The sequence below is a fragment of the Entelurus aequoreus genome, linkage group LG01 (assembly GCF_033978785.1).
Source record: "Entelurus aequoreus isolate RoL-2023_Sb linkage group LG01, RoL_Eaeq_v1.1, whole genome shotgun sequence".
Lineage (NCBI taxonomy): Eukaryota > Metazoa > Chordata > Actinopteri > Syngnathiformes > Syngnathidae > Entelurus > Entelurus aequoreus.
The window spans coordinates 47,033,182-47,047,765 of NC_084731.1; the positions used below are offsets into that span (position 1 = coordinate 47,033,182).

General features: G+C 41.3%; 1 protein-coding gene across 1 annotated transcript in view; it reads left to right on the forward strand.

Annotated features, from left to right (window-relative positions):
• The window catches only part of LOC133653671 (rootletin-like), a 60,274-nt gene that overhangs the window by 30,869 nt on the left and 14,821 nt on the right, over positions 1 to 14,584 (forward strand). The window contains 5 exon segments of the mRNA XM_062053212.1: positions 1 to 362; positions 5,372 to 5,541; positions 5,614 to 5,634; positions 5,636 to 5,735; positions 5,808 to 5,971. The exon segment at positions 1 to 362 is cut by the window's left edge and continues 56 nt beyond it. Of these exon segments, the coding sequence (XP_061909196.1) occupies positions 1 to 362; positions 5,372 to 5,541; positions 5,614 to 5,634; positions 5,636 to 5,735; positions 5,808 to 5,971 (817 nt within the window).

Below are 14,584 nucleotides of genomic sequence, written 5' to 3' on the forward strand. Positions count from 1 at the left end.
GAGAGAACTGACGGCTCAGCTCCAAGACGCTCGAGGTGGCGAGAAGAAGCTGCAGGACGAGGCCAAGAACCTGGCCCTGCGCGCTCAGGCCGCCCAGGACTCGGCCAGTGCGTATAGCCTGCAGCTGAGCGAGGCACAGGGCCGCCTGGCAGGTACAGAGGCCGAGCTAGCGCGGGCCGAGGTCTGCAGGAGGGACCTGGAGTTCCGCCTGAGTGGCCTCCAGTCGACACTGACCAGAACGCTTGGAATTGGAGCGAGAGGGGTCAGGGGGCGGAGCCCGGCAGGGAGCTCTGCATCACCTGGCCCCATGTCACGCCATCACAGCATTTCACCCCTACGCTCTTCTCTGTCCCCCCCTAAAGGTAACTAACTGTTCATGCAGTAAGTGGCGAGCAATGCATTCACACTTTCAAACTAAAATCCTACCTTTTGTTATACAGTGGAACCTCGATTTACAAACTTAATTGGTTCTTGAACATGGTTCATAAATAGAAAAGTTCTTATATTTAGGAACATTTGTACATAAAAAACAATGTAGATATAAATAATGTATAGATAAAAGTCTATATTTAGGTAAAAGTTAGTACACTTTGAACACAATACAAAGAGCTATACAGTATATCAAACAAACATAACAAAGGGATGGATCAACTTTGTATTTAATAACCAAGCCAAAACAACTACTAGCTGAACTATCCTAATATGCAGTCCTCCTGCCGACATGCACACACACAGTCAGTAGCCTTGTGGTGCACTCATTGTTTGAAATCATAAAACTCATTATCTTTAACAGCCAGATCGCTACAATGATTAAAAGTAAATCCAATTTACCTTGTCGGGTAATCTTTTTGGAGGCTGTGTTGACAGCGCTACTGATACTTCTTGAATCCACACATTGCTTGTCCATTGTGTTCTTTTGACTCATATTAAGCTAGCAAAACTAGAAAAATGCTGCAAAAAGACTAAAAACACTTTAAAGAGACAAAAAGTAGCACTTAGCACTGGAGCTAACAACAGCACTGCTGTGCTGACTGAATGAGAACCGGAGATCGATCAGCCTGCCCACAATGGATGTGCTGCTGGGCACAAAATGGCTGCACTGCAAGGCACACAATGGGTGGATGAAACGTTTCTACACTGAAATAACGTTTGGACAACAAAACATAATCATTGGGTCTGTGTGTTTGTGAATCAAAAGGTTCCTACAATGAAGGGTTTGTAAGTCGAGGTTCCACTATAGTAAAACATGTTTTAGTTAGCATATCTTTGTGAAATATTTTCTCATTGGAAGCAAATTGTTGTGTCAAATCACCATATATTGATTTCCGATGCAAGAAGTGTAGCTCTAACACGGAAAGTCGGTGAAAACAGCAGAGCAGAGATAAATTCTCATTTTTTTAAATACTAAATACTAATATTTGTGTGTATATTGTATCTGTTGCTGTAGTTCTGTTGTCGTTGTAAAAAGAAAAAGGCTAATACCAATATACGTAAAAATGGCAAATATCTGCGCCAATAATCTGTCGATCCCTAGTTTTGACCACTAACAGGCAAAACCACTATTGCATGTCTTTACCTTAGAGCAGAGGTGTCAGTCTTTTTCACTGAGGGCAACATCACAGTTATGTTTGGCCCCAGAGGGCCGCTTCTAACAGTGAACACTATTATTACACAATTTTTAAAACATTTTATTAGTTCCATCCATTTTCTACCGCTTGTCCCTTTTGGGGTTGCGGGGGGTGCTGGAGCCTATCTCAGCTGCATTCGGACGGAAGGCGGGGTACACCCTGGACAAGTCGCCACCTCATCACAGGGCCAACACAGATAGACAGACAACATTCACACTCACATTCACACACTAGGGCCAATTTAGTGTTGCCAATCAACCTATCCCCAGGTGCATGTTTTTGGCGGTGGGAGGAAGCCGGAGTACCCAGAGGGAACCCACGCAGTCACGGGGAGAACATGCAAACTCCCCACAGAAAGATCCTGAGCCTGGGATTGAACTCAGGACTACTCAGGACCTTCGTATTGTGAGGCACATGCACTAACCCCTGTGTGCCCGTGCGGTGTTTTATTCGTTGATTTTAAAAAAAACTAAAATGTAAAAAAAATATGGTAAATTGCAATAATTACGCCTCAAAATTTGTGTATATTACTGTAAATGGAAAAACAGTACTGCTGTTATTATGGTAAGAAAAAGGCAGCTCAGTTGCCAGAATTTTACTGTAAAATTTAAATTAGTTTTTTACTGTAAATAAAAAAACCTGGAATTTTACAGTAAAATTTTGGCACCTTAGCTGCCAGTGTGGTTTTTTTTTGTTTGTTTTTTTCAAATCAACAACTGTAGATTTTTCAGTGAATTACTGTAAATGGTGGGGCGGTGTGGCGAAGTTGGTAGAGTGGCCGTGCCAGCAATCGGAGGGTTGCTGGTTACTGGGGTTCAATCCCCACCTTCTACCATCCTAGTCATGTCCTTTGTGTCCTTGGGCAAGACACTTCACCCTTGCTCCTGATGGCTGCTGGTTAGCGCCTTGCATGGCAGCTCCCGCCATCAGTGTGTGAATGTGTGTGTGAATGGGTGAATGTGGAAATACTGTCAAAGCGCTTTGAGTACCTTGAAGGTAGAAAAACGCTATACAAGTATAACAACCCATTTATCATTTATTTAAATGCCAAAGCGGCACCACAGTTTATAACAGTAAAAAAACTACACTGTAAAATAAATATCTGTAAAAAAAACGGTCATCTACTGGCAGCTATGGCTGCCAAATGAAAACCATAAAATTAAAGTAAAACATTGTAAACCAAATAATGATCAAAAACATTATATTTACAGAAATTTTCATGAAACGTTTTGCAGAAAAATATCGTAATTTTACAGATTTTTACTAAATTATTAAGATCAACCACCTTTAATAAAGTGACGTTGCAAACAGTTCTGCAGAAAAATACCTTTATTCTACAGAGTTTTTCCAAATTATTACGATCAAACACCTTTAATGAAGTGACAATGCTGGCAGTTCCACAGAAAAATACCATTATTTTACATATATTTTCTGAATTGTTAAGATCAACCACCTTTAATAAAGTGACAATGCAAACAGTTCTGCAGAAAAATGCCTTTATTCTACAGCATGGGTGTAAAAATTTGGCCCGCCGTGTAATTTCACTTGGCCCTTGAGGCGATATCAAATTAACACTAAAGCTGGCCCGCCGATCCTCCCGGGAGTCTTCCAAACACCAGCCAGCCAGCCAGCCAGCCAGCCAGCCAAACGAGTGCTGGCCCAGTCACATAACATGTGCGGCTTCTGCACGCACACACATTAGAATGCAACGCATACTTAATCAACAGCGATACAGGTTACACTGAGGGTAGCCGAATAAAAAACTTTAACACTGTTAGAAATATACGCCACACTGTGAATCCACACCAAACCAGAACCTGTCATGTCTGTTTATCATGTTTTGTTTTGGCCATGTGTTTGTTTTTTGGACTCTTTTTAGTTCCTGGTTGCACTTCCTTGTTTGTTTCCATAGCAACTCATTTGTTTTCACCTGTCCTGTCACGCACCTGTTTCACGTTTTGAGTCACGCACCTGTTTTCACTGATCATGTCACTATTTAAATCTGTCTGTTTCTGTTGTTCGTCCTGGCGACCTCACACTTTTTCATCACTTTGATTCATGTCATGTTCACAGTTCTTTGCCAAGTAAGTTTTGTTTATTAATGCCAGTTAGTGTTTTTGTTTCATTGTTCATAGTTTCTGCCTTTTGTGCAAGTTTTATTTTCATAGCCAAGTTTTGTACTTCCGCCATTGTGCGCACCTTTTGTTTATTCTTTTTTTGAGTGTTAATATTAAATCATGTTTCTTAATTCACGTCTTGCCCGCGCCAATTTTCCGTTGCCTTCTGGAGAAACAAGACCCAAGGACCAAGTCCTGACAGAACCCTTTGCAGTCCTAACTCTTCCGGGACGCTACAAGGTGTGTGTGTGTGTGTGTGTGTGTGTGGGGGGGGGGGGGGGGGGGGGGGGGGGGGGGGGGGGGGGGGGGTTTGGTGGTAGCAGGGGTGTATTTTGTAGCGTCCCGGAAGAGTTAGTGCTGCAAAGGATTCTGGGTATTTATTCTGTTGTGTTTATGTTGTGTTACGGTGCGGATGTTCTCCCGAAATGTGTTTGTCATTCTTGTTTGGTGTGGATTCACAGTGTGGCATATATTTCTAACAGTGTTAAAGTTTTTTATACTGGCACCCTCAGTGTAACCTGTATCGCTGTTGATGAAATATGCGTTTCATTCGCTCATGTGTGCGTACAGAAGCCGCAAATATCTTGTGACTGGGTCTGAACAATGTTAGAATGGATGAAAAGCGGACGTGACGATAGCTCATAGAGTATGTTAAAGGTTAATTTGTTCAGTTTTAAATTTTGGCCCACTCTGTATTTGAGTTTGACACCCCTGTGTTAGATTGTTAGTATGGACATAGACTTTTATATAACAAGCTACATATTTAATGAAAGATAATTACTGTAATTTTACATGAATTTGAAAGTAATTTAAGAAAACAGAAAATGCTATGTATAATTAATTTGGTATTTTTCTGTAAAAAAAATTGAAATATACATAGTTTGCCATTACTGGCATATTACTTAAAATAACAGGCGGATTGTTTATTTACAGATAATGTCTTCAATTCTACAGTTTTATAAACTATTTTTTTTTTAAAAATAGAAAAATTACAGTAGAAATTTAGAGTAAATTAACCATAAAAATAGGATTTTTTTTTTTACAGTGTACTGTTTTTTTCATTTGGAGAAAAATGCAGTAAAAACCACAGTAAATTTCACAAATGTACCATGAAATCTATTGCTACTTTTACATTGCACAATTTGATGGATAACTTGCTTAGTATGTATTTCTATTTAAAAAATTGTTTTGAATGTTTGATAACATATTTTTGCATAAGTAGACAGTATTTATCCATCCAGCCATCCATTTTCTACATTTGTCCCAATATTTCAGTCAACATAATTTGCATACATGGAGTGCATATATATTTTTTCTCCGAAAATAGAAAGAATACATTTAGTGAGAAAAGTTACAGTACTTTATTATTTTACATACTATTTCCAGCCAAATAAAATGAATAGTGGCGGGCCACATCTGGCCCCCGGGCCTTGAGTTTAACACATGTGCCTTAGAGGATACGTCTCTGGATCCTGTACCATCCCCTCAGACTAGAGCTGTCTTTGAGCAATAACTGATGAAGCCTGAAGAAGCGAAACATCTACCAAGACAACTTGAACAGTCCAGTTGCGATGGATTCACCGCCATTAGAAGCCATCATCTAAAAGTAATATTTACCTCTGACAGAATTCCACACCAGCACCCCTGACAACACTTTGGGCTCCAGAGCTGTGTCTCCTGAGAGAGGGGACACACCTCTGCCTCTCTCACCCCCTCAGGCAGAGCTGGACACTGACACTCTGAGAAGTGGTCTCAAGGACTTCCTCCAGGAGCTCCGCGATGCACACAGAGAGCGGGTAATGCAGAGAACAGCACACACCTTAATTGGAAGGGTTTGTCACTGTTGAAATACAAAATGTGTTTTAAAGGACGAAGCCCTGCGCCAGATGGGGGGCTCTGCAGCACGAGGTAGACCAGCTGCGGGTGGACGGAGACTTGGCACAGTGCCGCCTCACTCTGCTGCAGAAGACCGTACAAGAACACCAAGAAGGTGCGTGTCCTCTTTGTCACGTTTGCTGCTCACAAGTGCATCAGCGAAATGTTGTCGCCCGTGCGTTCGTAGGTAAACGAGGGCTGGATGAGCGCCTGACGCACACTCAGCTGCAGCTCCATCAGCAGGAGGAGGCTGCCAGGAGAGGCGACCGAGAGAGGAGAGCGCTCGCCGAGCAGGTGAAGGAGCTGGAGCGTGTGCTGCAGGCCTGCGAGAAGGAGAAGCAACACATGCAGGTACGCACAATTGTGTGTCACCAGCACCATGTAACACGCAACAACACTGGAAATGAATCAAATAACAGCAGATGGACTTTCGCTCCTTGTGGCGTCTCATGCCAGCTCTCCTTATGCCACAATCTTTCTGCATGATGAGCGGAACTCATGACTCAAGCAGTAATCTTATATATATACACAGTTTGCTTATTTTCTAATAGGGATGGAACTGTAAAACATGCACAGCTTCTGAAGATGTTTACTTCTTTAATGTCTTCGTATTGCGTATCAAAACTAACTTTATCGGAAATCATGAAAATAGAACTAATCCAGCATCAAATATTTACAGACAAAGTTTTAAGTCATAATTTTTTATTATCATACAAATGTAAAGAAAAAAGTTAATCACTGTTAATATTAGGACTTATGCTGGTACATTGGTTCTTGTTGGTAATCTATACAGCCCTTAATAAGAACAAATTTTCTCTTGGCATATTCCTTGATCTTTCTAAAGCTTTTGATACTGTTGATTATACTATTTTACTATTTTACTTGATAAATTACATATCTATGGTTTTCAAAATATTACTTTTAAATGGTTCATCATAGTTATGTTGATAACCGTGAGCAATTTGTGTATGTCAATGGTTGTTCTTCATCTAAACTTAAGATGTCATGTGGAGTTCCTCAGGGGTCTACAGTTGGTCCTCTACTATTTCTCATTTACATCAATGACCTGGCTACTGTATCTTCAGCCTTTACACCGATTCTGTTTGCTGATGATACAAATTTGATTCTAACTCACAAGACATTTGAAAACCTCATTAGGGAAGCTAATTCTGGTATAGCCGTGCTATTTCAATGGTTTCTTGTTAATAGGTTATCACTAAATGTAAAAAAATCCAAGTTTATTGTGTTTGCACGCAAAAACAAAACATACTGTAAACAGAGTGCTAAGATTTCTATTGGAGGAAATCGGAATTAGTCATGTTTCATCTACCAAATTTCTAGGTATCCTAGTGGACAAAACATTGTCATGGACAGAACACATAGGTTCAGTAACCAATAAAGTGTCAAAATGAAGAATCAGGGGTTTGGTTCATCAGGCATGCCCTTTTAACTCTTTATTACAGTTTAATTTATCCATATCTTATCTATTACAATATTGTCTGGGCTAGTACATATCCATCAAATTTACACAAATTATTCATTATGCAAAATAAATTTGTAAGAATAGTTACCACCTCTAACTATTTGGCTCCATCTGCTGCCCTGTTTAGGAAACTAAATGTACTATCTATTTATGATGTCAACACAGTTCAGTCCTCTTCTTTTGTCTCTATATGTACTTACCTCCCTAATACGCTTCTTACACCTTTCAAAGATTATTTTAAGACCAATTCGCAAGTTCATTATCATAATACTAGACAAACTGATAATCTCTGTCCTATCTTTAGCCGTATCACTCTTAGCCATTTTTCCATCACACACACGAGTGAGATCAACGGATACCAATATTGATACAGTTTACATGTATTAAGTGTCAGTTTTTCTATTTATTTATGGTCAATGCTGTTGACTGTTTAAAAATATCAGCACAGTATTTAAACTAGATCCTTATTCTCTTTTATTACATTCAGTTGTTGGAACAAAACAGTCAATGGTACACAATAACTAAATTAAATCAAAAACTACTATCTACTACTCATTGAAATCCTGTTTGCCTTCAAAGTCATTCTGTGTCAAGGGGCATATTCCCCGAATTTGTAAACATTACCAACAACAACAAAAAATTATTTTTGCAAAAAATAAAAATATTAGTATAATCACTCTAGTATCCATCATATTCTGATATTACCCTTGGTGTCGACACCATCAATTTATGGATTGAGCCGCCCTTCTGGCTGCGACAATGCTAACACATATATATACATATATAATCCTCTCTCTAACTTTTATTAATCTACTTATTCATTTCCTGTTAAAACTGCTTACTTTCTGCTGTAACACGCTTCCATCTACATTTCTTAAAGTTGATTAAGTACTTGTTTCTTCTTTTGTTTCAAGCTGGCTTAGCTGCTAGCTAAGCTAGCATGCCTGCTCCTGCTTGCTCTCTCTGTGTAACATGTTTAGCACAGTCCTGATACTTGATAATGATACTTAATATACTAATAAGTAAAGTTTATTTTCTGTAATAAGATTATAGTTATTAATTTAGGGGCGTATCTCCACACGGTGAATGAAAATACACAATTAGCTACTAGCTAGTAAAGTGAGGTACTTAAAATAAATACAGTGTCAGCCAGAGAGGATCGGCGTATGTGGTTGCCATTAAAGGCATTAATCGGCAATGGCAAATACGGATCGATTGGCCCTACCTTAATAAGTTATATTTTGTAATACCGCAAAATGGCAGGGGACTTATCAATGATAAATGATGTTAATAAATGAACATGTACAGCCCTTACCTTTGGGCTGGTACCGAGGGCGACTGTGTTGACCAGTTTGACGCGTGTAAATGATAGAATGTCCAGTACTGTAGAACTGTGTTTGGATAAGCCAATCCGTTTATTCCAGCTATCTAAATTAAATCAAATGTAGGTTAAATAACAAAGTATGCTGACCTTGAATGGCACATTGTCACGGCACGATACAACACGATACCACATGACACGTCACGACACAAACACGAACACGACCACGGTCGAAAACTGTTTGTCCTCCAATCGCCCTGCCCATGCTCACACCTGAACCCAATTTAAAGGAGGCTACCATGGTAACCGCACCATGGCAACAGTCCCCTCCCTGTCAACACTTCCTGGTTCTTAACAGGAAGTGGGCGGAGCAATCTGCCGCAAAGGAAATTCATCATGCTGAACCCAACAATCAATTAGAGAAAATAAAAACAAAAACAATATAAACAAATAAGGAATTTTGGCTCCAACACTCCGGCCCCCAATTGAGAAGGGCAGGATGCGATGAACAATTCAAAATAAATAAAAATGGAGCCATAAATATAAACAAATAACCATCTTTGAGTTAGAGTTTTTTTCAGTTTTGATTTTAGCAGAACACACCAATCCTTTTTTATCTGGATAAGTCTCCATGACTCTTCCAAGTAACCAAGAGTCACGTAGAGCGGTGTTGTCTGCGATCAGTACAAAATGTCATTTGGGACGAGACTTCTTCTCTGTTTGCTCCACCTCTGCCGCTCCTGTAGCAAAGGTAAATACTCTCTTAACCAGCGTTTCCAGCATAGGTCAGAGATGTATTGGACTTGTCTTCTTTTTTAGTGCAGCTTTAATGCGCATCATTTCCTGATCCACTTTGTCACTTAGTGATTTCCTCGTTTGACTCATCTCCAATAGAGTCATTTTCAGGATCCAGGCGACTGACCTCTCAGGGTCCTCCGCTGCGATCCCATACTCCAACATATCAGCTGGCCATTCTTCCTCTGTTTCTTCCGAAACATTTCCTGATCCACTTCAACTCCTCTTGAGGCTTTGTCTGCAGGAATTTGAGTGGTATTAATGTACCGCCATTGTGTGACATCAGAAATCTTGCGTCTTTCCCTCCTTTTCCGACCAAGTATGCGTTGCTGACAGTGCACTGTTTGTTGGGCAAAGACACATCATCCTTTTTAAAAGGGAAATTCCAAAGTGTAGCGTCCATTTTGAAGCTTGCACGTATCAGTCATGACCTTCATGAATTTCATGTCATCTCTAGAAATGTCTTCTTGGTATTCTGATGACCTGTCATGTATATCATGGTTGTATTGATTGTGCAGCAGCTCCTCTTGCTTTGTTATGGAGATCCTGTTGACAGTAGTAGTGGAGCAGCCAATCTTACTCCTCTTCTTACTGTAATCAGGATTGCCATTGATGACCCACCCCAATAGGGTCTTAACGGCATATGGTCCATTTCCATGACTGTTCACCACTTCCCAGGGTTCAAGCAGTTTAGACGCATTGGTCCCAATCACTAGCTCTACATCGGCTTGAATGCGAGGAAGAGTGACACCATCCAAGTATGGCCATTTAGCCAACTCCTCTTTATTGATGAGGTTGTTTGTAGTTATGGGCATCCTTTTTTGGGTGTAGACCTTGGGAAGATCATAGAACTGTTGCCCAGTGAGGTTTGAAATCTCTAAGTCTGTCAGCATGTAACTGGAAATTGATGTTTTTGGGCCCATGTTTAGGAGATTGATTTGAGTTTTTCTTCCTTTCAAGTTGAGCTTGGTCATCAAATTTTCAGAACAAAACGTATCTGTGCTGCCCGGATCCAAGAATGCATAGGTTTTTATGACTGGGTGTCCTTTGCTGGACTTTATCTGTACAGGCAGAATTGACAGAATTCTATTTCCAGCCCCCGTTTGTTCACATGTTTGCAGCGATATTTGTGCATTACTCACAGATGGTCCTCTTGCCTTATTTTGGTTTGGAATTGTGTTGCTTGCTCTTTCCTTCTGACCAATATGAAGCAGACTTGGATGGTTTTGCTTGCAAATCTTGCAGGTCAAGCGCTTATCACAATCCCTGCTAAGATGTCCAACATGAAGACACCCAAAACAGATTCCTTTCTGTCTTATGAAAGTTATCTTCTCTCTGTGGGTCTTCTCCTCCAACTGAGGACACCGGTCGAGAGCATGATTTTTAAAGCAGCAAACACGGGCGTTTGTGGTACGAGCAGGTGCACTGTGCTTTGGAACAGGTTTAAATGTGGTTTGATCTTCCGCATCAGGGGTTTCATTATTAATAGTCGTGGCAAAACTGTTACCTTTAAATTTGGGTTGACCTTGTGATTTCATTCCTTTTACAGGTTTACTTCCTGTACTCTGTGGTGCATTCTGGATGTCTCCAAAGACTGGGTCAGAGACAATTTTCACCTGTCGCTCAATAAATGCTACAATGTCTGAGAACTGAGGTCTGCGATGGTGGTTTTCTAATATGTTGCATGCAGAGACTCTCCAGCTTTCTCGCAGTCTGTACGGCAGCTTGGAGATCACAGTTTTCATGTGAGCGGACATATTAAGTTCCTGCATATACTGCACGTTTTCCATGGCAGTGCAACATTCTCGAAGGTACAGTGAGTAGGCTTGCAGAGCTCGTACATCTTCAGACTTCACCACAGGCCAGTTGAACACTTTCTCCATGTAAGCTGCTGTTATCTGGTACTGGTCACCAAAGTGTTTTTCCAATAAAAACTTTGCCATCTCATAGCCTCTTTCTGGGGGCATGTGTTGACAGCTACGTACCAGTTCTTTAGGTTGACCCCTAGTGTACATTTCCAGATAGTACAAACAGTCTCCTTTGTTGCTTGTGTTTTTCTCAACGCATTGCACAAATGCTCTGACAAAGGTTCTGTACAGTAATGGATTACCGTCAAAATAGGGAATCTCCCTTGGTGGGAGTAGATGAGAAGTTTGCAACGACATTTGCAATGTTGCAATCTCATTTTGCCTGTGCAATAAATCAATTACAGTAGGGTTGCCATTGGTTGGAGGGAAAATGTTAGTTTGCTGTACAGGGGGGTCCATGTGGGTTATAGGGCTGTGGTCCTGCACTGTATTCCAAGAGACCTGCTGCTGCTTTGGTAAAGAAGGTGGTGGTTGCAGTTGTACCTGTATGGGTTTAGGGTGTGAAAGCATGGACTGTTGCTCTTGCCAAAAGGTGGGTGGTTGAATGGGAAGTGGTGTCCTATATTGTAGTTGCCATGCTGTTATTTGTTGTTGCTCAGATGGATGGCGTATAGACTGTGGTGGAGGTGGTGGTGGTGAAGCTTGGCTTGATTGCTGCTGTGTGAGGGGTTGATAGTCCTTAGCCTGGGGGTTGAGAGTGACTGGTGCTGTAGCCTGGGGGTTGACAGTGACTGGTGGTTCCTTGGTTCTCTGTAAGTAGGAGCTCATGCCATCAGATGCTGTATGGGAGGAAGCATGAAGGCTGGGAGCTTTTAAAACTGCTAATTTCGCATCAGCAGCTGCCAATTGAGCATCCAGATCCATCTTTTCCTTTTTCTTTCTGATTCTTTCCCTCTCCTCTTCTAATTTCCTTCTGATCTGTGACGACTCCTCTTCCAATTTCCTTTTTATCCTTTCCTCCTCCTCTTCCAATGCATGTTTTTCCTTTAGAGCTGCAGAGCGGACAGCGAGGGCAGCCCTTTCGGCCTCTGCCTGTCTGCGAGCTGAGGAGGTGCTTGACCGACTAGAACCAGAGTGTGTGTGACTCCCATGTGATTTGTGACTTATAACATTAGAAATGCTGTCATTTGGATTAATTTCGCTTTCCAAATCCTCAATATTTTCCAGGGTTGGTGTTTTTATCCAGGTGTTAACATGCTCAATAAATTCATGTACATTGATCAATTTGGCTTTGTACCATATGTCGTTTTTGATTTGGTCCTCTGTAGGTAGAATTGGTAGGAGGGATTGGTGTGCACTTGCAGCTTCCTTTACAACATTGAGATATTTGGTGAAAGACGATTGCACTTCCATTTTGTCCTCTCCATTTTCCATCCTCTCCATGATATGTTTTTGCATGTTGCTTGCTTTGTTTAATTTGGATCTTCTCTCCTTCTGAAGTGTTTCAATTCTCATCAGTAGAGCTTTTGGTGTCATTTTCACTGTGCGTTTTTTTACAGCAGATGTTTGATTTGTGTCCACCTGGTTTTCCATGTCTGCAGGCTGTGACTGATTTTCAGTAATTTCTGACAATTCAGCCTGTGAGGGTTCCATTTGACCTTTAATTGTGTCACCAATTGAATGTGTTAACTTTAACTCCTCCATTAACGCATGATCATGTATTTCCAAAGCATCATGTTTGCCTTTTCCAGGATCCATGATTATACACAACCCACAAATTCAAAATCAAATCAAATATATGGAAACCTTGTTAATGTCAGTCAAAACACCAAAAATCAAAACCCGCAATTATTAATTTGCATTTGTTCAAATCAAACCTCACCCACGAACGGGCTTGCACAAGGAATCATAAAACACCACCTTGTAATTGAAATGTACCCACGAACGGGTTGCAATCATGCACAAAACCTCATAGAAATGTACCCACGAACGGGTTAAATAACAATGAATATTAACCACCAATGCATTGGATTTGTTGTTTCTGTCTTTGTGTGCACACACTATTATATGGCCATCTATTAACCCGTGTAGCGCGCTACATACCTTTGCTTTGTTCTTGTCTTCAAAAGAGTTTCTTCGAAAAGAGTTCAATATCTTCGAAAAGAGTACTTCAAACAGCGTTGCGTGTCCCAGCGCTGCTCAGCTGTCACTCAAAACGGCGAGGGCTGCGGCTGCCGTGGCTGTTGTTCGATCAGCGCGACGTCCTCCGTCTTGATCAGCACGGCGTCCTCCGTCTGCCTGTCGCTGCGTTGCTCCTGGCTCCAAACGACGATCCCGTCCGCTCTTCTCCCGGTCCAAAGGAGGCGAAACAGCCCGGCCTGTGGCTGAACACCGTCCCAGTGTGCGCTCCAGGTGCACACACTGCGCGCTGCTTGCAGTCTATTTACTTCCTGTTCCTAATGAAGTGTCCACTTCCTACTGACATTCAAACTTAGTCCTTTCCCAAAACGAATGAAGACTAAAGTTTTCGACTTATTGTACAGCCCTTACCTTTGGGCTGGTACCGAGGGCGACTGTGTTGACCAGTTTGACGCGTGTAAATGATAGAATGTCCAGTACTGTAGAACTGTGTTTGGATAAGCCAATCCGTTTATTCCAGCTATCTAAATTAAATCAAATGTAGGTTAAATAACAAAGTATGCTGACCTTGAATGGCACATTGTCACGGCACGATACAACACGATACCACATGACACGTCACGACATAAACACGAACACGACCACGACCACGACCACGGTCGAAAACTGTTTGTCCTCCAATCGCCCTGCCCATGCTCACACCTGAACCCAATTTAAAGGAGGCTACCATGGTAACCGCACCATGGCAACAGTCCCCTCCCTGTCAACACTTCCTGGTTCTTAACAGGAAGTGGGCGGAGCAATCTGCCGCAAAGGAAATTCATCATGCTGAACCCAACAATCAATTAGAGAAAATAAAAACAAAACCAATATAAACAAATAAGGAATTTTGGCTCCAACAGAACATTTACCATCCCTTTTACCTTTATTAAAGACTCTTGTTGGCGGAGAAGAGAGGTTGGGGCAGGACCCTCTGCCAGCTGTCATCTTCGGATTTTTCTTCAAGTTATTTATTGAATTAAACAGTGTTTCTCGCTTTCTTTATCAAAGTGCTGACCCTAATGTTATAGCCAAGAAAACACTAATGACAATGTGTGTGCTCACACAACTGATAACTGACTAATACTCTAGACCAGAGGTGGGAAAACTACGGCCCGTGGGCCACATCCGGCCCGTTGGTCCCTTTAATCCGGCGCGCCAAATATTAAAACAGAGTTCAGCAAAAATCTGTTTTGAAAACTGCCATAACAAAACTGATACTAGTCTTTGACGCTCTGGCAAAAATGGGTGATCAACAACACCCCTCCCACTAAAAGAGAATGAAAGTATGTGTCTTTGATGATATGATATTGTTGAAAATAGATGTATTATGATTAAAATAGCCCATGTTCTGAGAAGCCTACTCTTAGTTCCAACAA